This window comes from Camelus bactrianus, chromosome 35, assembly GCF_048773025.1.
Source record: "Camelus bactrianus isolate YW-2024 breed Bactrian camel chromosome 35, ASM4877302v1, whole genome shotgun sequence".
Taxonomy (NCBI): domain Eukaryota; kingdom Metazoa; phylum Chordata; class Mammalia; order Artiodactyla; family Camelidae; genus Camelus; species Camelus bactrianus.
In genome coordinates this window covers 25,770,857-25,798,293 of record NC_133573.1, presented here as the reverse complement: position 1 = coordinate 25,798,293, position 27,437 = coordinate 25,770,857, and the positions used below count along the sequence as shown (strand labels likewise).

The 27,437-nt window shown below is 47.6% G+C and overlaps 1 protein-coding gene across 8 annotated transcripts in view; it reads right to left on the bottom strand.

Moving 5' to 3' along the window:
- Nucleotides 1–27,437, bottom strand: part of CELF2 (CUGBP Elav-like family member 2) — a 471,642-nt gene that overhangs the window by 132,786 nt on the left and 311,419 nt on the right. For 7 of the 8 annotated variants that reach the window (XM_074358053.1, XM_045522029.2, XM_074358057.1 and 4 more), the window contains one exon: nt 18,267–18,463. In XM_074358053.1, the coding sequence (XP_074214154.1) occupies nt 18,267–18,463 (197 nt within the window). Of the gene's footprint in view, nt 1–18,266; nt 18,464–18,636; nt 18,900–27,437 lie in introns of those variants that run through there. The other variant, XM_074358058.1, reaches the window with a different exon arrangement.

The following is a 27,437-nucleotide window of genomic DNA, read 5'->3' as shown; positions in this document are numbered from 1 at the left end:
GCTACTTAGCAATTACAAGTAGACTCTGATATAAGTGAACTATTGATATTAAATACTGAAATAATTACGCAGAGTAAAAGAAGCCAGAGGACCCCACCCCTCAAAAAAAGGGCACATATTTTATGACTGAAGTTATATAAAATTCTAGGAGATGGAAACTCTGTGACAGAAATCAGATCAGTGGTGGAAGGTGCAGCAGGGAGGAAGGGATTTCAAAGGAAGATGCTGACGTAAGGGTGATGGATATCTTTGTTATTTTGATTGCTGTTATGCTCTCAGAGGTGTACAAGTATGTTAAAACTTAACAAATTTTACACTTTTGGTATGTGAAGTTTACTGTATGTTAGCTGTGCTTCAATAAAGCTTTTAAGAAGAAAAGATCTTTTGAAAGGTTCCTTGCAATATCCTAAGAAAACAGTACAAATAGCAGTGGTAGTGGGAATGGAGAGAACAGCTCTACAAATGTAAAAGGCTCAAATTCACACAATTTGGATGTGAGGTGAGGAAAGGCAAGAATCACGTTTAACTCCAAGATCTGGAGACCAGTTGAGAGGGAGGAAGATGGCACCATTAACAGTATACAAATGACTGAAAGAAGAGAGAGTGAATTCATGATTTGGACACATATGTAGGCAGCATATCTCATTCCAAGGGGTAGTTTAAAACCAGGGACTAGAAATGAGAGGGAAGAGACACAGCCTTTGGAACCTCCACCCTTTCTTCAACTTTACCCTCCTCCCTCAGGCCCCTTGGGTGGGTAAGTTTTCTTCTGTGTCATAATCTGAGTCCTTGAAGGAAGAAAACCCAAGTCTGGAAGGATTCCATCCCCCTGCGTGTGACCTTTGGGGAATTTCTAGGCTTGCAACCAGAGGTACAACTTACCAGGTCCTCATCTCATGGAGTTCCAAAAATGCGCTCAGCTAAGTGGAGCTTTCATAGCCTCATAAAAAGGTTGTATGTGTTGGCACTAAGTGAATAAAGTGATGTATGACCACTCAGAGGGAAAAGGCAACACGCACCACAGGATCTAAGGAACTAGAAACAGCGAAGACCTATGAAGTCATTTCTCTGCTTGTTTGCCCCACCCCCTGTTACATCAGCCCCTGCCAGGATGGAACTGTTCCTGAGACCTGCGGTGTGGCTCTGCGCACCAGCGCCAAAGGAAACATCTGTACGTCTGGCGGGGTTTCAGGTGAGCGTGCTGCTGAGAGGGCTCTGAGCCTTTGCTGGCAAGAGACTCCAACTACACAGTCAACTGTTTTTCTCCTTCCTTATTTTATTTTAAATGTCAAAGCTTTTCACACTACAGTGGCATCCGAAAATGATTCTCTTACTTCCGTTGCTTCAGTTGAAACAATATTTTTTCATGCTCCATAGAGTGCCCGCCAGCTGATTCAAAACCAGGAATGTGATGGGACACTCAATTTCAACATGCCATGAAAAGGAAAAGGAGGAAAAAAGGTAGAATAAGCTGGTAGGGGAAATATTCCTTTCCCTTGAATGTTTTGCACTCACTCAACCAGTGTTTATTACAGCTTAAAGGCACTGTATCAAGTTCTATGGGGTATACCAGGTGACTGAAGTAACCCCTGCCTTGCAGAAGCTTTAAGCTCAGTAAGACCCATGCAAACCCACCTGCGGCATGACATAGAAAGCATTCCACAATGCCGTAGCAATTTCAGTGGGATGGCTATTACTCTTTGATTGGGTGTCCAGAAGGGTCCTTGATATATCATAGAATGGCATTTGCACTAGACCTTGAAAGGCCAGGATGTAAATAAGCAGAACTGGGAAGAAGAAATAATACCTCTAGGTAGAGGAAATGAGAAGAACTTAAGGCATGGGGGGGGGGGCCAAAATCCAAGGAGTGTTCAAGGAATAATTCAATACCATTCAACAAACATTATTAAGTACCCACTGGTTACGACACACTGTGCTAAGCAGAAGGCATACAGAGATGTCCAAGACAGCTTACAGTCCAGAGGAGTGTGCATTTGGAAAAGGAAAGAACCAGATAATTTCAATTAGTAATTTCAAATATAATTTACAATTCGTAGTCAATAAAAACAAAAAGAGAGATACTCAGAGTGCAGGAGGGCCCTGGGAGGCAGGGCAGCGCAATGGTTAGCAGCAGGGACTCTGAAGACAAACGACTCAGGTTCTAATTCCCCGCCTGCCACTTATTTAGGTGTGTCTGTTCTGTAAGTTTCCATTCTCTTTGCTATCAAATGGGCTCAATAAATCATACTTGACTCCCAAAGTTGTTGAGAGGACGTATGTTACAGCAAGACATTGCATAATAAGCCCTTAGCGTGGGACCTGGCACATACCAAGTACTCTGAATAAATAATAAATAAGTAACGATATTGTTGTTGCTACTGACAACAGTACCAAGAACTGATCCTGCTTCTACTGAAAGGCCATTTTTTGTTTGGAATGGAGGCTGCATGCAGAGGTGCAGCTGGGTGACGTTAGACGTGTTGCTCGCCTAACCTCACCGTAGTTCAGTTTTCTCATCGAGAGCAGACAGGGCGGGATGACAGGGTATTACGTGCCAGACGCCGTCCTCAGTGCTCGACATGTACTATCTCATTGCATCTGTCTAATGGCCCTATTCATCCAAGGCACGGGGGCATCAGGTGACACAAAGAAAAGGAGGTATGGGGGAGTCGGAACCAGGACACTTAATCTCCAAGGCCTGTTCTTCACCCCTGCACCATGCGGTCTTTTGGCTCCACTGTCATCCAATTCCATAGCATTTGACTGGAAGCTGGTATTTTAAAGGCAGAGTACACAAGAGCTAAACACGACATGGCCACCAGCCTAAATCAGGAAAAGCACACCTAACACACACATGTAACATCACCTCAACTTTGTGCAGAGTGACAGCTGATAAAATGCTGTTCACTTATGTGATCTACGTTTCTTCCCTTCTAGTCCCAAATAACTGAGCATAGATGGCCTAACGAACATAGCCTCACGGAAGACCCACCTCAGCCCCGCGGATCTGGTGGGGGCGGTGCTGACAGGGACTGACCTGGGGCGCGGTGGGGACAGACTGTTACGTGTGTTGTTTTGGGACAATGCTGAGGCCTGATGGTGGGCACAGCCTCCGGACACCCGAAATACTTTCCTAGCTGAAGGCGTGGTTTTTAGCAGACACCTGTCCGCCATTCCAGTCGGACAACTCAGAAGCCCCCCCCCCCCCATTTGTACACTGCTGTTGTTCTTTACTTTTCTTGGGCCAGAGGGCTTTCAGGAAGAGAAGGAACATTGCAGACTCTCTCCCCACCACACCCACACATGCAATCAGCCCGTGGGCACCCACCTCGCCTTCCTATAGACCCTCAGTGCCCTATGGACACGGCCATGCCTTCTGACTCCGTACACCTGGTACGATGCACACCGCCTAGCACGTGAGGCTTTCAAAACACGTTCTAGGAATGAGTGAAAGTTTCTCTCTGTCTTTCAGCAATAACTCTGTAAAAACGTGTAAGTCGGTGTTGGGAGACTGAGAGGCAATATTCACTTCGCTCGTCCCCCTGCGGCTAACTGGGATCGCCTGATCCACGCCAGGCACTGGGCTCGGCCCCGGCACCGCGGAGACATAGCCAACAGTCTGCCGACAGTGGTCTCAGCTAGCGGCGTGGAAGATACTTATGAAAATAAGTGTTAGAAATTCTAAAAGATTTTCAAAGTGTGCCTCGAGCTTCGATTTTTTTCAAGACAGTATTATGTGCCTATTTTTATTTGAATGAATGCCATGGAAGAAAATGGGAGACTGAGTTGTCTTTTGATCTCCCCATACAATATTAAGGCTGAGATGCAAGGTCATGCGGAACCCACGTGGCGTTGGTAGAAGGGGCAGAAGCATTAGAAAGATGACTCCGAAGGAGGCGTTCGGTTTTGAGACGAGATCAGCAATTTTCCCTGGCATTATCAGCTTTGCTCAAAACATTACTCCATCTTTGTCTCTGGTTCCTCTTCTACAAAATGGGGGCGATTTTCCTGGGGGCACGAAGGAAGTGACTGGATGGCAAGGAGGATGTGATATGGCTTTAACAGTTTCCTTGCTTTGAAGTGTTCTAAAAATACAGCGTTTTCATTGCAAGCACGTGATGGGAGCCGTGTCAACACAGCACTGTGTGTTGCTAGGGCCGTCCAACCAATGGTTTTACGTCTCCTCGTGCAGCAGTTCAGCTAACGCAGGGAAAGAGAAAGCCTCGGAGAGGCAGGCCCTCCTCTAATCTGCTGAGTGCTCCCGGCAGGGCTTCCTGAAGGCACGTGGCAGGCCTGCCGGCTACTGATTAGTCCACGTTCAACAATCACACTCTGCCAGTGGACAGGGGACTCTTCCCTGCTCCTCCTCAGTTGCCACAATCTTATCTGCCTGGGAGTTTCATCTGTGATGGAAGCCTGACATGTCCCACTGACACACCGTGCTCCCAAGTCCGGATTAGAGAACAATTAGGAAGAGAGGAGAGCCCAAAGGTTTGATTAAAAAAAATTGTGTCTTTCATAGACTCATGTCTTTTTCTACCTTCAAAGAGAGGAGAGCAAAGCCTTGGCTCTCAGCAGCCCTGCCTTTGCCAGGACATGGGCTTGGTGGAGGGACCCATCCGTTTTCCACCTCCAGAGGGGAACATATTGGACTTGCAAAGTAGCTAAGACCCGTCACCATCTGGCAGCTGTACGGTGGCCTCTGTGAAATGAACTGGTGGTCACAGTCCAGTTCCCATTAGACAGATGTCCGCTCCACAAAGAGAGCATCACACTCAGCAGCCTGCTTGGCCAAGAGGAGAGAGGACGGGGCATGGAAATTGCCTACACTTGTTTTTGCCGAACCAGGTTGCTCCCTGGGTCGTGCGGAAGGAAGCGGGAGAGGGCGGGGTGGGGGCAGCTCTGAGAGGAGTGTTCATGTTCATGGATCCATCTAGCCCTTTATAAAACAGCCCATCCCCCTCCTCAGAGGTCATCTCCTCGACCCCTCCTGGGAAGCAACGTTCTTCCAAACTGGGTTTTGTCCTGTTCAGCCATAGTGATTGTCTCCTACGGGCAGCTCCAGGATGCGCTGACTTCAGGGGGAGATGGCAACACCCTCAATACTCTCTCCGTCAGCTCCTGGGACCGTGTGAATTAGGACCACACTTGGGGCAGAGGATGCAGAGGAAGGTCCTCCTCAACCTTTCCAGGGTGGGTTAGCATTCTCACCCCAAATGAGCCAGTTACTGCTGGATGCTTCAGAGAAAGGGCAAGATGGATGGTCCTGCACCTCAAAAGGTCTTGTCTGCCTGCCCTCGTCCCATGGACACCACACGGAGGATTAAAACAATGAAAGCCCTATTTGCTGTTCTGCTGCCGAGGAACTAAACTCAGTCTTGAGAGCGAAACTAAGCTAGTCTGTCTCATTCCAGCCTCACGGAAGTGCCCAGGGCAGGTATGTCCCCAGCACAGCAGCAGTGCGAATACATTAAGCAATGCTTTTTCATAACTCATACAAATAAGCCCTCCTCTTTTTAACAGCCTAAAATTCTTTTAAAAAATTCAAACACGAGAACATAAACAGACAAAAACCAAACACTCAACTAAACAAACACCAACCAACCTGACGTGGAGAACCTTTAAACAACACAGAAAGTGAAAAATAAGAATTTTACGTCTTTTGCTAGGTTGTATTAACTATATAACATGTTAGGAAAACCTAACCTGTTTTCCTAACATGTGCAGGTTGGTATCAATTACTACAATACTTCTCTACTCAATAGAAAGTAAATCCCACGTAAGGGAAGCCTTAATAATGCAATTTTTAAAGATAGAGCTATTAATGTGACCGAAAGCCAATGTTAGCAAGCACGTTTACTTCCTTTTCAAAGTGGGGACTCTTCCAACAGTTACCTTAAAGGTACTATGTCCACAAGGAGCTACCCTGTGCAGGCTTCTGAAATGAGGGGCGATTCTGTAGAGTGTAGGGGTGGGTGAAGAACTGGCCTCTGTGTGACAGTGATCTTGGGGAGGGTGAGTTCAGGATGCCTCGAGACTTCTGCCATGAACATCAGGAAATGTTAGTCCACTCGAGGTCACAAAACGCCCTTCTAGTGCCCATCAGCCATCTTCAAAGCTGACTGCAGCAGGCAATGAGAGAGGCTGGGGAACAGAGAATGATACACGCATCAAAGTAACTCAGAGGGAGCATCTGGCTGGTGGCAGTCCCATTGTCAACTTTGAACCATCGCACAGAAAGGTCCGGGTGCCAAACCTGAAAACCCCCAACAGAAAGTCCAGTGCGATGTCACACACGGCCCAGCGTGCTGGGCCGCTCAGACGTGAGGCCCGCAGTTGTGACAGAACGCCCACGGGACGGGGGCCAGGGCAAGCTGCTCAGACACATAATTATTCTCAAGGAGTCTGCTGTCCTCAAGACCAGGGACATCAGGATCAAGAATTCTGAATAACTACTTAGGTCTGGGGTCTGCAGGAGGCCCTCTAAATGCTCTGATTCTGGGCTGCAAGTATTTGCTTTGTAGACTTTGAGCCTCTTTCCCCGGAGGCCAGTGGTTTTTAGGGACCAGCCCTCCCCGGCCTCACGCTACCATGTCCCCCCCTTCCCCCCGAAATGCCGATTTAAACCGTGTGTAGGACTCTTCTTCTCCAGGGTCCACTCCACGTCCACCCTTTGCTCGGCTCCCACCCCACCCCAGGCCCCGCCCCAGGCAATGCAGAGTCCATACTGTACAACGGATTTATTCCTCAGAAGTCCGCCGTGCAGGCAGAAGCAGATCCGGCTGAAGAAACGGCATTCAAAGCAATAACTAACTTCGAGTCACCACCAAGTTTGACAGGCGTGTGTGCACTGCACACAAGACACACGTGGACTCACAGGCCTCCCATGAGGGTCAAGGCTATCAGTTGCTCCTTAGTGTCAACTGGACGTGGCTCCATCAGGTAGGAGTCAGCGTGTTCTTCAGGAACCTGAGTTACAAACTGTGTTGCCCTGGGTGGGGGTGGGTAGGGAGGGCCACGGGCCCAGGACCAGCCTCTTAGTTTTGCTCACAGGAGGCTGTAAACTGCACACCCTTGATTTGATGGAGACCCCTCCGCAAAGCTGATTTAGTGACACTCAGACTAATCTTACCCTCAGCTCCCCAACAAGGGGGAGAAAGAAGAAAGAAAACTAAAACTGAAGAAAAAGAGGGGACGAAAATAGGGATACGGGAAGAAAAAACCTCAGACTCCCACTATCCCATGACCTGCGGCTCCCCCAGCGCTCACTTCACCTTCATTCTACGGGCAGCACAGGCTCCTCTGCTCCTGAGGCTTCCAGAGCATCTCCTCCAAGAGAGACAACACGCACGCACCTATGTGGACGCTGACCACCCAAAGCAGGCTCTACGTTTCTAAAGAACTCCCGCCATCCTCCCGTGAACGCCGTTCCATCCCCTCTCCCCCGCTTGAGGTCAAAGAACACAGCCCCCGCTGTGTTCTCAGCACCGAACACAATGCCTCGCACCCTGTAGGCGCTAATGGACGTTTACTGCCCTGGGGCTGGTACTTTGGTCAACACGTGGCCAGCTTTCTGGGCCCATCTTCCACCTTTTCTCGTCTACATGAAACTGTGCATTAAATGGGACCCGGGGCTTTCAAGGCTACCCTGAGCTCCACGTCCCTGTTACGAGTGAAGGGGTGATGTCTCAGGAAGGTGCGGGCCTGCGGGCCACTCCTGGGGGACTGTGAGCAGCTGCCCCCACCCTCTCCTCAACTTTCTTCCTCTTCTCTGAGTTCACCACCTCTTCAGTGTCAAAGCTTGGCCCCCGCTCCACGCTGGGCCTGCCGTCCCAACATTTCACGTCTGAGCCCTGGGATCCTGGGGCTTAGCGTTAATTGAAAGACCTTATCTCTGCACAGCCTCACTCTGCACTTCAGCATCGTCCAGACTTCAATCATACTCTCTCTTCTAGCTTTTTTTTTTTGAGAGCACAATCCCTCTTTTCATGTTTGAAAACAGCCTTTCCTTCTCTTCATGCTTGGGACTCAGTGCTCTCAGGCCTTTCAAGTTAACCTCCCGGACCTTTCCACACGGGCTCACCCTCCCGGGCCCCTGGGAGGCCTGCTGCCTCTCCTTGGGAACGCGTCCATCCCCTTGACAGAACTTCAATAACACTTCCTAATATTAGGCATCGTGGCCTACATCCGAGCGAGAAAGCTCCTGTGAAAAGAGGTGAATTGCTTCTTCCTTAACACTTGGTTTCTGTGATCTTCATTTGGAGTGTTTCGCATTTGAGGGGACATTTGGACCATTAACTAGTTGGAAGCCGGGTTTCTAATGCTCCCCACCCCCCATTATCTGGTCTCTCTATACGTCTGTGTTGTGGTTTCCATTAAACTATGGAGAGTTTGGGAAATATGTGTTTCCACCTAAAACTAAAAACAAGTCTACGAGAATTTACAGATTTGGCTGGCAAGAGGCCACAGAGGATGCTGAAGGCTATTAAGAAGAGGTAGCTCTCCATTTACATGCAGGTTGTGTACTTGTCTGACATGGGCCTAACACACCCAAAACATCCCATAACGATCAGATTCAGGGCCAAAAAGTGGGATGGGTGGATGTTCTCTTTCAATCTTTTTGACTTACTTCTCTAATTCCAATTTATGATCCTCTAATAGAAATGGGGAAATCACATTCCTTTATTCCTGCCCAAAGTCTATGTCTCCAATTGGGTTTCTCTAATTTGAATCAATGCCAGAATAGGGAGACTGGATGAGAGACATCTTTTTTGGTCATTTACATAGAGAGTGAAAAACTATTGATCTTAATACCAATTCCTGTGGGGTTTCAACTGCCAACCCCATTCTCCTGGACTCACGAGTTTTCATCGCTATAACCTGTCCCTGGTTCAGCAAAATACCTCCCTTTTGCATTTACAGCAAACGTGCTTTTTCCCTTGCTGCCCCTGTGTCTGTCTACATGACTCGGTGAAAAAGGGGCTTGTGAAATCCACACACGTCGTAATCCGCCATCCCACATGTGTGTTTTTTCCTTTCTCCATCCCATGTGCTCATCCAAGCAGATCTGAAAATATCCTCAGACATTTGAAGACCCTGGTGCTTTAATATATTTAATTGCTCTAGTTCACTGCAAATTTCTCTAATGTGATACCTGATCTCTAACTGACTTTCCACTGAATTTCACAGCATGGGTCAGAACATTTTCCATCCTCTTGACCAACTGTCCTAAAAGCCAACATACCATCATCCATCATTTCCACTGCCAGAGTCTATAAGCCCGTATCAATCTGTTGCTCACTCATATTATTTTAGCCTTTTACTTTTCCCCATTTGGCCAATTCTCTTTCCCTCCCTTTCTAGTTTCCTCTGGTTTTAAAGGTCAGAATGATTGCTCTGTATTTATTCATTTAATCCTGGCATGCTTATGTCCAACTGGAGGGAGAACCATTCCAGTAAGAGGTCTGGGCCAGACAACATTAGACAACAAAACATGAGAATGGATGGTCTTGGGATCAGTGAAATTGGACAAAGAATAAAAGTCTCATGCCTAAATCTTGGTAGCATCTGAGGCCACTGGTCCAAGGGTGGAAATTCAGTCTTTTAAGAATCTATGATGTGATATACACAATGGACTATTACTCAGCCACAAACAGGAATGATACCATGCCATTTGAGGCAACATGGATGGACCTACAAATTATTATACTAAATTAAGTCAAAGACAAATATCATATGATATTACTTATATGTGGAATCTCAAAAAAATGATACAAATGAACTTATTTGCAAAAGAGAAACAGACTCACAGACATAGAAAACCAATTTATGATTCCCAAAGGAGAAAGGGGAGGAAGGATAAATTAGGAGTTTTGGATTAACAGATATAAAATAGATAAACAACAAGGGCCTACTGTAGAGCACAGGGAACTATATTCAGTATCTTTTAATAATCTATAATGGAAAAGGATCTGAAAAAGAATAGATTTATATATATGTACAACTGAATCACTCTGCTGTACATTGTAAATCAACTATAATTCAATAAAAAAAAAAGGAATCTATGAACACGAGATAAGCAAAAGGGAGCTAATTGTGCTAACAGCATGGTACATTTTTCCATGGTTGGAATTATTAAGGATAATGAACTGCTTCATAAGGTATGTAATGATTTTATTTGTATTTTTAATGCTAGCATTTCTGAACACATCTAAAATGTAGCGTAACTACGGCAGATTTTAAATTTCAGTTAGAAGCAAAGTTTGAAGAAGGAAGGAAGTAGACCTTTCAACCTGACTGCCTGACTATCTGGGGTCCCTGAAGCAAAAGTGAGTAAGGGAGGGAGGGTCACGCTGAGGTAGGCCCCAGGCAAGGCGTGTGTGTTGCAGAGTGAGTAACGGCATGGCCCCAGAGATCGCACTTCCCTTTCTGCTTAGCAAACTGCACTTCTGATTTCCAAAGACTGCTTTCGTAACGCCCCACAGTATGGTGACCCAGAGTAGAACCACTGTGTAACAGATGGTAGAGCATCTCTATTGTGGGGAAATTTTGTTGGGTGCAAACTAAAAGGCAAGTAAGACCTCCAGGCAAGCAAATCATAAATGTACCAAAAGGAAATGTGAGCTGTGAGATCCCCTAGACTTCGCGCCTGCAGTCACCCTCTAACACGCGCTGGAGGGGTTCAAACAGACAGAAGCCATGAAACCCTGGGTTTACTTTCTGTGGCAGATTTCTACCAAAAATAGCCCATTCTCCTTTCTTCTCCCGCCTGTTTTCTTTATTGTTTTGCCCCTTTAATTCCAGAAATGCAAATCTACCGGGGATAAGATGATTGGGGACCAGCTGATGGCCCCGACAGAAGAGAAGAAAACAAAATGGTCAGAAGTGACCTTAAGTAATTTCATTTCTTCTTTGATACCGGCTTGCTCCGTGGTGTCCTCCAGATCGCCCTGCTCCTGCCCTTTCTTCCTCTTTTTCCCTCCAGAGATGGAAGGATCATAATGCACCCAAGTTAGATATTATCTGCCAGGGTAGACGCCGCCCTTTGATGTAAGTAACAAGCACTGTCCAGTCTCTCGGCACCAGAGTACGGGGTGTTTAAGGGATTCCTTCTCACCTTAACTTAAAACAAGGCTCACTTAACAACGCTCTCTCGTTAATCTCAACCAGTTCCATGGGTGTGGTCAATGGGAGCCAAAATAATCCAAAACTCCATTTCAAGAAACTGAATTTTTTTTTAACATAACCATACACCACAACTAACAAATCCACCTTTCACAAGGATGTGGTAAGGATCCGTGCTTGCATGAGTATAAAGATTGACTCTATTTTATGTTTATCCTGCAGGACCTCGATCAGCCAATGATGGAAGAGTGTCACAATACGTTACAGGGTGATTTCTGTTGACACAAAATTAATTCAGGATGAATGCATCCTTCTCGTGGGCCACTGAGGCAGCATGAACGTAACTGGGGCTCTTCCAGAAAATCTAGGGCAGCAACCCTAGCCTGCAAGAAATTTAGGGCAGAAATCCTCTCCCTGACTTGCGTGCGTTAAAAATGTAAAATTGGCTCATCTTCCTGTGTTCTGAATTCTTTCTCAAGTCCTGATTTCCAGAGGACAGCACTTAAATAAATTGGCTCCAAGTCCATGTCTACCACACAAGGCAGGTTTCTGAGAGTCTTTTAGAAGAAAACAAAGGCAAGAAACACAGAAACAGGTCTCCCCACTCCCAGCCCCCAAACATTCTTCCTTGAATAAAAAGGACAAGCTTTTCACATTTTGAAGAAGAATTCAGGTTATAACTCTCAACTTCGGACTCCACCAGCAAGATCCACATTCATTCTCCCACTGAACACGTGGAACACCCGGGAGGCAGGGATCCCCATGCAGAGGTGCCGAGGTTTGGGGTGCTCTCTAGACGAGGCTGTGATAATACACCCCAGGTATAAGACCCCCGGCTCCAGGGCCTGCCTTCCTTCTCTCACAGCACAGAGGAAACTTCTGGACTCAGGGCTGTCCTGCCAGGTTCTGAAAGTAGACCTTTCCACCTGACTGTCTAACTATCTGGGGTTCCTGGGGTGAAGGGACACTTAGCTTTCATGCTCTTTTTTTTTTTTAAACAAATTTCAATTTTTTTTTTAAATGGAGGTACTGGGGATCGAACCCAGGACCTTGTGCATGCTAAGCATGTGCTCTACCGCTGAGCTCTACCCTCCCCCCTTAGCGCTGGTGCTCTTGACCCTTCTTTCCCTCTCCTTCACCTCCCCTGTTCTCTCGCTGGCCATCTCATCACATTCTCCAGGACAACTTTTGCAACGTACTGAACTGGGAAGTGATGAGGATGAGCTGAGATTCTGTGAATGAATTCCTGAAGACTGAAGTCAAGGCAGGAAGAAGGAAAGAAGCGACTCATACTCTGTCACAGTCTAAGGTCAGCAGAGGGAGGAGGGCTGTGGATGAAACCACCCAAGGCAAGCCGTGGTCCAGGCCCGGCCCTGGCATCATGCCAACTGCAGCTGGACCAACCAGGAGACGAGTGGGCAGGAGCATTACAACCACCACAAACGCTGCTCTTCTGAGATTTAAAGGTAATCACCCCTCCCCAAGGAGCCATGAGTTTGATCTTCCTTCCACCCACCCTGGACTCGTGGTGCTGGAAGGGCTGCAGCTGCGCGGTAGTTATGCCATGATCTCTGAGCACATTTCTAGAAAAAAGGAAGTTCTGCTCTTCAGGCCTGTAGCTCAGAGGGAGCTTGTCGACACAAGCCACTTCCCCTTTCTAGTTCCCTTTCTGGCTGAGAAGCCGCCAAAGATAAACAGTAAAATGGGCAAGGCCCTGCTTAGGGCCAAGGGTCTGCTTCCTCCCCAGCTCAGATGCCCAAGGACTAATCCGGTAACTGAGCACAGGCTCCTCGGAGTTTCTGCCAGTGAAATAAAAATAATAACATCTGACCGCTTGAACTTAGAAAAATCTAGCTAGCGTTCACCACAGAGTAGGTTTTTTCAGGGTGCTGTGACCCTGGGATAAAATTGATTAAAATGGAAACATCAGGAGAGAGAAGCCAAGGCGCACAACTGATCTACCCGTCAGAGGTTCTGGGTTTGGGGTTGCTGGACAATGTCTCCATCCCTGCCGCCCCCTGCATTGTCCTTCATTCACCATCCCCAGCCTCGAATCCTCTTCTCCTCCTGGACCTGAGCTATCCTTCATCTTAACCAGCTTCCTCATCTGGGACCTCAGAGAACATTCTGATGCAATGAACATCCTTCCTGACCTTCAGCCACATCTCTCTTGGTCATCTCCAACCCCAGGTCCCCTAGGATTCTGTGTCTCTGCTCACTCGCTGACACACGGTCACAGAACCACAACCACTAGGGCTGCCTGTAAATGGACACATCCAAGGGTCACTGGGCCCTCCTCCTGCTCAATAATTCCCTTTTCCTCTCCCCTACTGGAGGTCTCAAAGCAGTCATTTGACACCTTCTCCGCTCTTCTCAAGCCTTCGATTCCACCCAGCCTTCTGAGAAGCGTATGGTCTCCTGCGAAGACCGACGGCTTCTGGGAGGGAGTGTCAATCTCCCTCCATCAGACTGAAATTCACACGGGTGTTACTTTTGCTTAATGGCCCCGCTGTCTTGAATGAAGCATCTTTCCACCCGTTCACGTGTGCTCTTCAGTAACTTTTCGTCCCTTTAAGGATCCTAAGCCCTGTCTTCCCTGCACTTTAACTGTCTGTTTTTGCTTGGTCCTTTTTTCTTCAGCTTCAAAGAAAAAAAGCGCTCTATCTAAGTTCTCTTTCTTTCATGATTCGACTATCAGAAAGGGTCATCGCCACTCATAGCCCCACACGGACAGCTCCACAACCCCTCTCCTGACCTCCACTGTCCTTCTGAAATGCGCCCAAGTCCTCCCGTGACCAAATCCGATGGCTGTCCTTGGCCTGCAACCTTCTCGACTCTTCTGAGGCACCTCAGACTCAATGTGATCAAAACTGAACTGACTGTGCCTCTCCCCACCTGCTCCCACCTGCCGACTGCTCTCCTGTTTCTCCAAGTTGAGGCCAAACTGCCCGGTTGTCACAGCCCCAAGCGAGTTACCAAGTCCCTTTCCTTCCACCACGGTCCCATCTGTGCTACTCAACTCTGCCCTCTGCATTGCCATGACACACAGTGCTCTGTCCAGGCTCCACACACACCGCCCCCAACCCTGCATGGGGCTCCTGGCCACCCTCCCTGTGGCCAAAATACCCTCCCAGACCCTCGGCTGTCTAAGAAGTAAGAGTCAAGTATTTCAGCCCGAGAAGTAAGGCCCTCTAGGCCCTGGTCCCAGCCTTTCTCTCTCAGCCTCCTCATCCTCCCCGCTTCCATTTCATTGCCCGCATTTCCCACTTCCTCTGAACTCGGGAAGAGCTCTCAGCTCCTGGAACTCCCCTGGGTGTGCTCACCTCCCTTCCAGAATCGGGCTGGTCCAACTCCATGCACTGTTTGTTCGACACAGTCTTCACTCACTGAAATCCTATCATTACTTTTTCCCCCAAGATTTGGTCAAGAGGCCATCTTTTCCTGCCTGCATAACGAAGTTATTCATTCCTCCCCGAACCTACAGAGTTCAAATAGACTCATTTCTTTCTTACTCTCATCTCACGTTCTTTTATGTTCTGTTACCTCAGTATCTACCTCATTGCCCCTATTAGATTTCAGGTTCTCAGGGACAGTGATGATGAGACTAACAGCCAGAGTCACCTCCACTGCAGACGCTCCCACCACATTCCAGTTCTGTGCAGAGCATGTGACTGCATCATCTCAGCAACCTTACTGTCTCCACTTCCAGATGAGATTAAGTAAAGTGCCCAAGGCCAACACCTAGGATGTGGTAGAGCCAGAAATTCAATTTAGGTTTGTCCGACTTCAAACGCCATGCTCTTAACTACTACGTGGATGGTATTTCTCACTGTCGGGACTCGGCCAATAACTGCTGAATAAAACATCCTCTCTCTCAGCCCTGGTAGGTGGGAGAGTTTACTTAACCAGGTTCCCCAGAGTTGCTAAGGCTTAATCAACACACGTATTTATGTGGGAGAAGAAACAGACAGCTGAGACTCTAACTCTTAAAGGATATTTTCAAAACCAGAAGAAGTTTTTATGCCTCAAGATTCAACAGAACCTCAAATGCAAAGTGAGAGGGAAAACCGTATTCACCTGGGTTAGGTAACAGCCTGATTTTTGTCTCTTTCCTGGGAACCACTGTCGTCGGTAAGGCAATGAATCAAGGCCACTCTAAAACCTGCTGTAATTTAAACCATGTTTAGACAGAGCTTCCAAACTTCTAATTTCTGAGGCTCTGATATCAGCCCTGGGAAAGCAAGGTGATTTTATTCTGTTGATAGAATCAGAACCAACGTAAATGTGGGGTTGCATTTCACCCATGAACACGCAAACGACGTACAGCACACACAGGGCTTGGTGTAAGGAAAAGTGGTGGATGCTGATCTCCAAACCTAAGCGGGCAGGTAAGGGCTGTAATCCTCCAAGAGGAATGTCATTACACAGCTCCAATCCTATCACAACAAATGCCGTTACAACAGAGATGTCTGTATAACAAAAACCCTTTCAAGCTTTGGCTGGCAGCCCACGTACTTCAAGCAATATTTGATGTGAGACTTGGAGTTCAGTAATGGGAATTGACCTATATTTCCAAAGGTAAGATCTGAATGATTTCATCTGTAACTTCTATCCCAGGATACTGTGAGTTGGAGTGATGTACAATCTAAACTCAGGAGTGAAAAAAAAAAAAAAAACAAAACCAAAAAACTACGGACAAAGATAGAACCAAAATCAACCGTGTTCTTGAAGGGCAAAATTCCTTCCTTTCGCTTTGGGAACCCTTAGGGAAAAGAGAAGGCTCCCAGCCCAACCCTGAAATAAAGCCAACCAAAGCTGGTTTTGGCCTCCTCTCACTGAGAGGTAAGCTGGTGTTAACACATGAAGACAGATCAACTGTGGTCAAATTTCTACTCTGCCACTTACTGGCTGATTCACCTAGGCTATATTTCTTAACTTTTTGTGATCCTCGGTTTTCTCATCTGTAAAATGTGACTAGGACCACCTACTTTCAGGATTCCGTTAAGAATGAAATGAGAAAACATATGCAACACTCCGAACATAGGGCCTGGTACCCAGCATCTGCTCCAAAAAATGAATTCCCTCACCAGGGCTCCCTTCCCCTCTGAGACTCTGGGCTGATGCAAACTATTTTGATGAAGTTAGTTATAAGACCTAGTGAATGAAGTCAACAAAACACAGAGTCACAAATACAGCCTGGTAAAGATGCTGCTCAGAGGAATACTGGGGAAAAGAGAACTTGGTGGAAGAACCAGGCCACGTTGAAGTCCTTACTTGACAGAGAGAAAGGTCTTTTTGGCTAAACTAGGACACGTGTCATCAAAAGCTAAAATGCAAGTAAGCAGGCATCATAATCACGAATGAGCTCTGATCACGATGTCACAGGTCATTTCAAAAAATGCTGAATGAACTGGAATTTGGAGGCATGTTTTCCTAGCCGAGGACGACCTGTGGTGACTGCTCTCAAGCACCGGTTTGCTGCCTCTGGCCCAGTGCACCGTGGCCGCCATTCTCAATGCTGGGAGGGCCCTTACTGGCTAACTCCTCGGCCCCAGCCCAGGGCATTAAACTGCCTTTGCTCAGTAGGATACTGTGAAAGTATTAATTTCTCGTCTTCTCCCTCTGGGAAACATAGGTAAACAGTTTAGGAATATGATCAACGAAGAGTCTTGGCACTGCCCTAATTTGTGATGTTTTTAATCCTATTGAGTTTTAGATATCTACTTTTCCCTTTTTCAAATTCTAGTAAAATCAAGTATATAGTAACAACATTCTTATATATGTTCTTTTGAAAACACACTTGGTGTTACATGAAATGTTTTGAGATAGAAAAGGAGAGTGCTATAAACATAATTTGAAGGCATGTCTGTTTGCCTTTATAAAATAGATATTGTCTAGGGGTTTTAAAATTTCTTAAAAGGACCCAAAAAGTCCTATCACACCTCAGTAACTATAGGGAACAAGAGATGGCCCAACCTTTCTCAGTCAGAGAAGGTCAGAGTTTTCACAATGACTTAGTTTAAGCCCTTCACCTCGACAGGCTGGAATAGGCTCTGGGAACAGAATGGGGTGATGTTCGTGTGCTCAAATAAACTGTATGTACAAGCCAGACCATGAGCTTGCAGGAGCTCTCATGAGAGGCAACACAGAAATAAAATAACAGGCCGGGCAGAAATACCAAGGTGCAGAGAAAGAAAGAGAAACTGTGAGACCCCCAGAGATGGAGGAACCCTGGGGGAGAAGACCAAGGGATCAAGAACGGAGAACAAAATTATTAAAGCAAGGTTAAAACATGGACAGAAACCCAGTGGTAGCAGCAGAGGAGAGATTTTAAATTCCAACTGCACAGAGCTTACAAAGGGTGACTCCAATACACAGAAGCTTCAACCTGGACAGAGGTTTCTGGCCTCTTTTTCAGTAACTGTGTCCCCCCCTCCCCTCCCCAATCACCCTCATCTTAAAATGGAGGCAGTCACAAGCACCAGATTGTACACTTGAATCTTACCACTGCTGAGGGCGTAAACCACAAGCATTTTTGAAGGCGTGCTAACTATTTAAGGCCACTAGGGTGCTACTTCCTGCCCCAAAAGGCACACTTCACTTAATGAGCCCTATCTAGAGCCCAGGAATTGATGTCCCTCCTAAAAGTGTGACCTTTATCCCTCACACCAGCGATTATCAGTTTATAAGGTATTTCAAGATCCCCACAGGGTATGTAAAAGTGAAATGCAATTGTAATTACATGGGCAGTCACCGAAAGACAGAGGTAGAAAGAGCGTCTGAAATGCAAGGCTAAGGAACACTATTCCTCAGAGGGGCAAGCCGCTCCGCCCAGCAGAGCCTGTGCTGCCTCGAAAGTGACCTCAGGGAGGAATCACGCGCCTGGACAGACGCGCGGCCGCGCCCTCCTCCCGCGGCGCCTCCCTCCCCGCATCCCAGGCCAGCTGGTCCACCTGCCCAGGAGGCGGGCGGGGGCGCGGGGCGGAGCCGGGCTGGCCGCTGGGCACAAGGGTAGCGGGTGGCTCTCTCCTGCCCTCCTCCCTCCCGCGACTCCCCGGACGCCCAGGGATGCCCAGGACCTCCCCATCCCGCACGCCCCGACCACGCGCCCCCAAGCGCGTGCTCCCCGCTGCTGTCTGTACCTTTACTCTGGGGAGGGTTCTGACTCCGGTCCCGGAGGACATTGATCTGGTAGACGGCTCCGTAAGGCTCAAAAAGTTCTTTCAGCTCCTTTTCCGACCAGGACCGGGGGATCTGTCCGACAAACATCTTAATGGCATCTGGGTCTGGTTGGTCTGAGTGATCCAAAGCGCCGTTCATCTTGTTGGCTGTGCCGTTACTGTCAAAAAGGGAAGCAGGAGCCAGAGTTAGGGCTGCAGGGTGAGGGACAGGAAGACAAAAAATCGGGGGTGGGGGTGGGGGCGGGGAGGCGGAAGGAGGAGGAAGAGGAGCACGGGGCAAAGTGCCTAATGAGTCGTGGAAATTTGATGAACTAAAACAAAGCACAGGCACCATTAGGTTGCTCCTGGGCAGCAGCGGCGGCGGGCTCTCACTGCAGGCTGCCGTTCAGCACCGCCGCCCCAGCCCAGGGCAGCGCCCCGCCGGCTGTCACCCGGGGCGTGGACATCTTGAAACCCGGCTCGGGAGGCAGCTGCAAGTTAAGTGCAGGTCTCGCTCGGCAAGGCTGCCATCAACGCATTCGCAGCGTTATCAGCCCCACACTGGCTCTCGTGTGGAAAGAAAGGCAGGGCTGGGTTTCTGCTGGATTTCCCACCCCTCCGCCCCTTTGGGGAGGTTTTGGAAGAGAGGAGAGAGGTGGTAATAATAAAGTCACATGAAAAGAAAATGAAACATTTGGCAGTCCGTCAGATGACTAATGCAAGATGCCGGTGATGAATTTGCAGAGCGCGCGAGGCATCCATGTGTGCATCAAATTAGTATGTTGTTGCTGCTCAGAAGGCAAAGTGCTCCAGCACTGCGGCTCGGGTGCAGCCGATTGGCTGCCCACGCTGGAGAAAAGGGCCCGGGGCGGGGAGGGGGCTCTCGTTTAAAAAGCACATTGTTTATGGGACCCGGGCACAAAGGGTTTAATTCAGACAGGCAAAGGCGATCTCAGAATTGCCTGCTTTGTGCCGGGAGGAGAGAGAGAAAAAAAGCAGCCCCAGAAAGTTGAGTTCCCGCTAAAGGACACTGAATATTTCAAATCTTTCACACTCCATAAATTGCTCTCTGTATATCTGACATCCAGATGTTGCACTTGAGTTCTAAACAATCACACGTTTGGGAGAGAGAAGAGGAAAGTCTGTCTTTTTTTCCTTCTAGCTTCAGTAAATATTTGGGGCTGATATAAAGAGCAAGACCATAAGATTTTACCTATCAATCTTCCTTCATGCTGTTTTCCAAAATCCTCATTTGAAAGAGAGAATGCTTGTTTAGAATCTGCAATTCTAGTCACCGTCATGTAAAAGGATGATGAAGGCATTCATTTTTTTACTTGGATCCCGCCTATCTGAGCTGCAGTAAAGCAAAACCACAAACTATCTTCCACCTCCCTGCCTCCTAACGCACCCTAAACCTACCTACTCTGCCAAGTGACAGGGTCGAGTGCCCTAAGCAGCATTCATTTGCAGTGCTCCTGATTCTCAGCCTTCAAAAATGAAATACTTAAACTCGGCAGACACGTTATCTAAGAGCCGTCCGTGTACATGACTGGCCCCCAGCCGCCAACCTCCAGCTCAGGAGGCAGAAAGGTCATAAAAGGGCCACATGGACTAAAACTTCACCACAAACAGTCACTTCATTATAGCCTCAGGATAACAGTAAGAAGGTATTCAAAGATCTTAAGCAGGGTTCCTTATTTGGTCAAAATAATCAATCAAAACCCATCAGAGAACCTTAAATTTGCTGCAGAACTAGGCTATTCCTGAGCCCTTGGGGGAAAGAAAGAGACAATGATGGCTAAACACCAAACAACAACAGTGAAACCCACAGAAAGGAGAAATCCTGAATTCAGTTTAAACCAGAGAGTAAAATAATGGCAAGTACTCTTCACTAGGTCCTCGCTTCAATTTCTGCATCTTCTTGTCCCCCAATTTACCACTATTTTTTTATCCTTGAGATAAACAATCAGACTAACTTGAAGTACGTTCAGAGCTTTCCCTCATCAACCTTATTGTTATAAAAAATGTTCTGCTGAGTACAATACTGAGCACAAAATCTTCTTTCAACAATTTAGGTGTAATGTAATGCTTGTTTACATTAGAGCTCGATCGTTTATCTTGTTCCCAGGCACCTATACTTCTTTTCAAGTCGCCCTCTGAGAATTCAATAAAAACACTTTAACCCCGTGGAGCCGACTCGGGCAAGCCCCACACAGAACAGAATGCAGCGCTCACGGCTCGTTGAGAGCTGAGTGTGTGGCAAGACTTACTTCTGGGACAGGAAGGACTTGTGGTTACTGCTGTTGACAATAAGCTAGAATGAAAAGAGGAAGGCACAGCCGCAGGTCTCAGCTAACAGAGAACGGAAGTGCAACGCATGCGGCTGCTGCATCTTGCCTGTGTGGAGAACACTTAATATAACGGCGGACTTAGGCGACAGCACGCTAGCCCTAACATCTTAAGTTAGAGCAAGGGTTCCTTAGTGTGTCTCCAAATGAGGGGCCTTTCTTACTTTCTCGAAAGACACACCCTCACTGAGGTACCTAACGGAAGGGAAAAACCATGAAGAGGGCTTACGCCTTGCCCCTTTGGTCTTCACGCCGCTGAGTGCTCGTTTATAATCCCTGTCCCACTGGCCACCCTTCACAGATGCCTTTAGACCTCCTCTCCTGAGGCAGCGGGGCGTCAGGGCTCTGGGTCTGAATGCTAGCACCACCACTTCCTAACGGTGCCATTCTGGGCCTCAGACTCTTCATCTGTAAAATGGGAACAACATACTCCACGCCAGAGAGTCATGTGCTTAGCCCAGGTCGTGGCTCAGAGTGAGCATCTAGTAAGTGTCAGCTGTTTCCACTATTCATCTCTTCTTTGCCCTTGTGATGCACTAGAAATGAGTGACCATCACAAGTCTACTTTTTCATCCAAATGTTTTCATAGTAGGGACTCAAACACAAGTCATAATATTAATACTAATACTAAATAATAGTAATAACAACGTGCATCTTTCAGTGAGTACTTTTATGCCAGACACTAAGCTAGTGCTTTATTTCTAATCCTTATAACAACTTCATGAGAAAGTATGATTTTCCAGATGCAAACATCTAAGAAATAAGTTCCTTTCCTAAGATTACCAGCTTATAAATTCTACAAGTAGAATTCAAACGGAGGCCCAGTGTGCTCCAAAGGGTGGAATATTTCTAAACCAACATGTGGCGAAGTATCGCATCAGGTATGCCTTGGGCTGAGAATAAACAGCTCATGATAAATCTGTGAGAAAACAAGGCCAAGAACAAGACCTACCGGCTCCCTGGAATCATGTGTCCAAAAGGCAGCATTAAAAGAAACACATACACACACCCTTCCTCTTTCTACGTGTGGGAAAATAGGGGCAAAGGCTGAACCTAAGAGTCCATTAAGACTACCTTAAAACCCACATTTTCTCCAAAATCACAATGTGTCTCCACCTCCAGAGATTCCTCTTTCCCTATTCCTGCAGGACCACACCAATGAGCACCTCTCATCCACATCTACATCCTTTCCCAACTACTTCCCATTCTGCAAACAACTTTTCCAAAGATTTGCATCATCGGTGAAGAGCACAACAATCTTTTCCTTAATTAATCTGACCACATCTAGTTATTGTCCACAATTCACCACAATGGCACAACTTTGCGACTGAGCACTCCTGGGTAGGACAGGTGGTCCTACCTGACTGATGATCCCCGTTGTTCCTGAACCTCCTGCCCTGGATCCTGATGGCATTGCAACAACTGTGTTAACTTCATTCCAGTGCACGCAAGCTCCTCCTTCTTGAACTTCCAACTTCCTTCCTGGCTGATGCTCATTTCTACTGGAGACTTACTGACTTCTTTTGTCCTCATGGGGCTTCAAGTGTTGACACTTCTAAGGAAGCCAGAAATTATGTGTCCAACAGTTAAACCTTCAGGGGTACTTGCCAGAGGCCGTGGAGAACCAATGCACTCTTCACAGAGGGGTGATTATGGGAACAGAGACCCCCAATTCTCAGCAAGAATCTCAGTAAGGTCTATTTACTGGAATCTGGTCTCAGGCTTACAAAATTAGACTAGCCTGTTTCTCTACACTTCCTGCCTACCCTCAGCACCCAGTACAGTGCAGAACTTAGATTCAAATTCAAGTATTTATTGCATACTCACTCCTTGCCAGAAGACTTTGCCAAGTCCTGGACATACAGAATCACAAGCTCCGTGAAGATGAAATTACTACCTCCATTTTGGAAATGAAGCAGTTGAGAGTCATAGAGGGAAAGTGACTTTTCCAATGTCACACCCCTAAGAAGAAGTGTCAACAGAATCTGGACACAGCACAATATAAAGGCCAGCTGTCACTGCTTCATATCCCATGGACTGGGTTTCTCTAGGGTGATGCTCCCTGTGGACTCAGTGCTCACTTGCAGGCCTGAGACACCAGCTCGTGCATCTCTGCTGGCATCTCACCTGCAAACTACAATACTCTCCTGGACGCCAATTCTGCTTTTGCTCTTGGCGAAAAACCAACTATAAGGCTGCTTCAGGACAGATGCCATGTGGCACCGGACCACAAGTCAGAGAGCACTACGCCAGCGGGAACCGGTGGTATCAGTCTCAGAGCCAAGATGAAAATGTAACGATGTTTGGGGGAAAAAAATAAGAGTGCATACTCTTCGCTTTTAGCACAGGCACTGACCTACTTCCCTACTCTATTTTCGGGTAGAGAGCTAGATCAAGAGAGGATATGCAAAAATCTTATGAGGTTCCTCTACGCAGCAAAATATTATAGAAATTATAATAACTCACTCAGTGCATTTTCATTGTTGTTATTAATTCCAGGACAACAAGCTCTTAGAAGGCCCAGTGACTGCAAATTTCTTTTCGGAGACCGCAAATGAAAGAACTGCTCCTTCTATTCTTTCATCACGGGCAGCAGCTTTCTGCCATGTATCTCCTTTATCCATACAAAAGGAAGAATAACAAATTGACAAAATGGGTAAGAGAAATGCCAACTGGCTATAAATAATTTTGAAAATGTTGAAAAAAGAAGACAAAATGCCACCTTCAGAAGCTATACCAACCCCAAAACAACACAAAAAGATGCCCTGTCTTGGAAAAGTTTTGAATGAAGATGGCTAATCTCCCTGGTAGCTACTAATAATCTTATTATTCCCATACTTTCTTCTCCATCTTACTTTGCTGTTCTTGTGATGCCCCGCAACATCCTCTATCAGTGCCGTCCAACTGCGCACAAGGGTGGAAATGGCCTATGACCTGCATGATCCAATATGGCAGCCGCCAGTGACACGTGGCTGCTACACACTCAAAATGAAGCTACTGCAACTGAGAAATTGACTTTTCCATTTTATTTTACTTTAATTAAATTTAACAGCTCTAAGTGCAAATATACTTTTTTTTTGTTGTTGTTCCAACTAATTAGAGTTGAGATTCACTGAAACATTTCACCAGGAAGTCGTTCTGGGGAAAGGGGGGGAATGAGGGGCCAGGAAAATGAGCTTGGGCACTCAGTAACTCGTCAGTGGCCATGGGCTGGCTGGCTTGGGTTCTGGTTTTGGCTCAGCATTAAATTAACTGTGGGAATCCCAGGCAAATCCTGTAACCACTCTGTACCTCAGTTTCCTCACTTGTAATACAAAGAGAGAGAACAGGTCCCATCTGGCTCCTAATTTCTGTGGTTGTGCGAGTGGCTGAGTGGCTGGTGGCCCGGGGTTGCTGCCAGACCATCTTCTCCCTCAATTTGTGCCAATTCCTGCTAATATCCCAACCACGGTCCCATCACTGGAGTCAGTTGACCGCCTGCTCTTTCAAAGGTCCCAGGGACCATTTTTTAATATCCCTTGTTCTTAGGTAATAGCACACGAAGAAACAGGCTGTGTGTGGCAAGCACAGGAAACTGTCCAAGCCTGAGCTGCATGAAGCACAAGCCGGAAGAACCTGGCGAGGGGCCTGGCGCCTTCTGGCAGGTAACAGGACAGCATGAGATTCAGCAATGTTCACAATCTCCTCCACTGTCAATGTTGCTGTTGCTCATTATTTAAGAGCAGAATTCTCTCCTCGAACACGGCGCACGCGGGACAGTATCCCCTCTTCCCGTATCTCTGTCCGGGGAACACATCAGAGATGGGCTGCTCAGGAGTCGTGACTCTCTCCTCTCAACCTTAACCCGCTCTATTTAGGAAAAGGCATCAGCTGTCATCCACCCTCGAGCTCTGGGAATTCCACCTCCCTTTGCAAATGCACCACTTCAGGGTCACCACGAAGAACACCTCCATCTCCTGCCACTGCCTTTCGACATGGCACCGCTGCCACCGGACCCACACACCTGCATCTTACTCAGTGGGATCCTGGGTGGCTGAAAGATTTTGGTAAACCTAACAAAACTCTCTGTGTATCAGTTTTCTCACCAGTCAGAGGACGACACCAATGCTGCTCGCTCCTGCATTTACCTGGAAGGTACTGACACCGTTTATCACAGGCAGCAAAGCTCTGTGAGTCACATCCCTACCAGCCACAAAGTGGGACCCAGAAATCGGCCCCACCAGTTACAGGGCAGGGCCCCCCATCTCGGAGGCGGGACCTCTGCAGATCAGCTGGTGAACTCACAGAATATTAACTAGATCCAAAAATACCCCAAGTAGCTGAAGACCACAAAGCCTTTCTTCAAATGGTCAAATTGCAAATAAATTTGTGTTCCTCTGAAGAAAAGTTCAAGTTTCATCTAAGTACACACACAAGTAGTATGTTCATCCTTGTGCTTTGACAAAATTTGAAAAAACATATAATTTGTTAACAATGTGTATAGGATGTCGATGTCATTCACCAAGTTTGTGATGAGCATTCTGCTGGATCGCAGGAATTAATATAGGGTTGGATCTGGATGGAGGTCTACAAACTATCCATTCGATTACCCGGGGACAATGTAACCCTGACTCTAGGAAATCACTCCTGCAGAAAAGGCCACACAACACGGGTGTTTGGACTCACCAAGGAAAAGGGAAACCTTATTACCTTATCTCAACTTGACTGCTAGTAAAAAGCAGAAAGCCGGAAGACCCCCACAAAGCAGTCAATTTGGACGCATCCAGGGGGGACCTGGAGTCTGAATACACAATAGCCTTTGCTGGGAAGACAGTGCAGCATCGGCTGTGGGCAGCCCCCGCCCAGGGAACTCGTTTCCTTCAGGATTTATCAGAAATAGCTCGTGGACTTCAGAGCAGCAGAAGGCATTTGTACGGGAAGAGATTTTTTTTCGGTTGAACGTTTAGAAATGGCAACAGGGAAATAATCATCATGCAGAAGATTTGTACCAGGCTTCACATTTTCCAAGTGCTGCAGGAGCGCCCTCCTCCCCCAAGGGCTGAGGTCAGTATTCCTGCCCCCGCTGTACAGATGAGCAAACGGAGGGCAGGGACGGGGTGACCGGGCTCTGGGTCACAGTGCCTCACAGTCAGATTCACCTGTCCACCGCTAAATGCTGCAGAACTCACCTGGGTGCTTGGGCAAGTATTTCTAAGTGGCCCTCCTGGATGATGGAGGAGACAATGGTTTGGCCCCCATCAACGAACTGAAATGTGAATCATGAAATGAAGACCGACGTGGGGGAAAACTCAACACTGGTCCAAACTTCCCAAACCTGCCCAAAATATCTCCCATATTCATATTTTGGCAGCGAATGATGCAAATAAGGGATGCATGTACCCTGAGAATGGCAAACAACACAGGATGGACACAGCACCTGGTACCCCGCACCTGGCTTTTAGCAGCTCTGCTTTTCACGGCACTGCTGGCTGCAGTATTTGGCCTCGACTTACTCATGCAAGAGAAAGAAAGCCATCAGGCGGATTCACAGCATACTCCACCCATTGAAGAAATACTGGTGGTGAATGTGGATGGTTCACCTTTGTGGGATTTAAACCCTGTGCCTCCCCCTCCCCCCATCGCCCTCCCATCCCTGACAGTTATTCGCTCCATTCCTGGGTCACATTTGTAAATGGAATCTGAAATAATCATAGGCACAGGATGCCAAGCTACACCAAGTCACTGAGCTGGCAATGACACTGAAAGACAATCACCGACAGGGAAAGAAGGCTGGAGAAGGGAGCTGAGCCTGGAGAGCAAGTGGTCCCCGGTGCCTCCCGTCCCCATGGAGCAGGCATCCGAGACGGGGGACCTGAGCCATGCTGGAGAGCGCGCTACACAGACCACCAGCTGGATGGTGGTCACGTGCACTGCTGACCCTTGAGCTGGGTCCCAGTGCCCCACCTCCGCTTCCAGTGCCATACACTGGGGGCCCAGGTCCATCCACGAAGCCCCCTCTGCCTCCGCTCCCCACCCTGGCCTGTGGCCTCCCTCCTCTGAGGGCTGCCCACTCTCCAGCGCTCTGTCACTCGGCATCACTCTTCCCTGGTCTGGTCTGTTCAACCCTCCGATATCTGCCTCCCCATCCTCAGCTGACAGAAGGCCCCAGCACCACCTCAGTCTCGGCACAGCTACGAACAACCAGTTCCCGTCTTCTTTTCCTCTGGCTAGGTTTCACATTCAACTTCCCCAGTCTTCTTCCTGGCTCAGAGTGTCCCCTGCCCCACCCTGCCCCAAACCTGAGCCTAGGACCCGTGTCACACACGGGCTGATGGCTAGCCCGCACCTCTCCCCTTCCCCAACAGCTGACCCTACGGACATGGTAATTACCCGAGCCCCCAATCCGGCGCGTGTCAGACTGTGAAATAAGCACATCTTCTAAGAGATTAAAAAGAGACCATTTCAACAGAGAAATACAAGCGGGAAAGGGAGACAAGGAAGGGGTGGGTGCCCGGCGGGTGCAATTCCAAATAAGGTGTTCAGAGAAAGCCTCATGAGGAAGGTGGGCACGGGGCCTTGAATTCAGTCTTAGTATAACCGCAACACATATTTTTTTCTGTTATTTATTTATTTTTAATTCTTTTTGGGGGGGGTAATTAGGTTTATTTATTTATATTTTCTTTAATGGAGGGACTGGGGATCGAACCCAGGACCTTGGGCGTGCTAAGCACACGCTCTACCACTGAGCTACACCCTCCCCTCTCAACACATAGTTTGAATTAATAGATTTAAGACAGCCAGAAGTCTTAGAAGCTGTAAACATGAA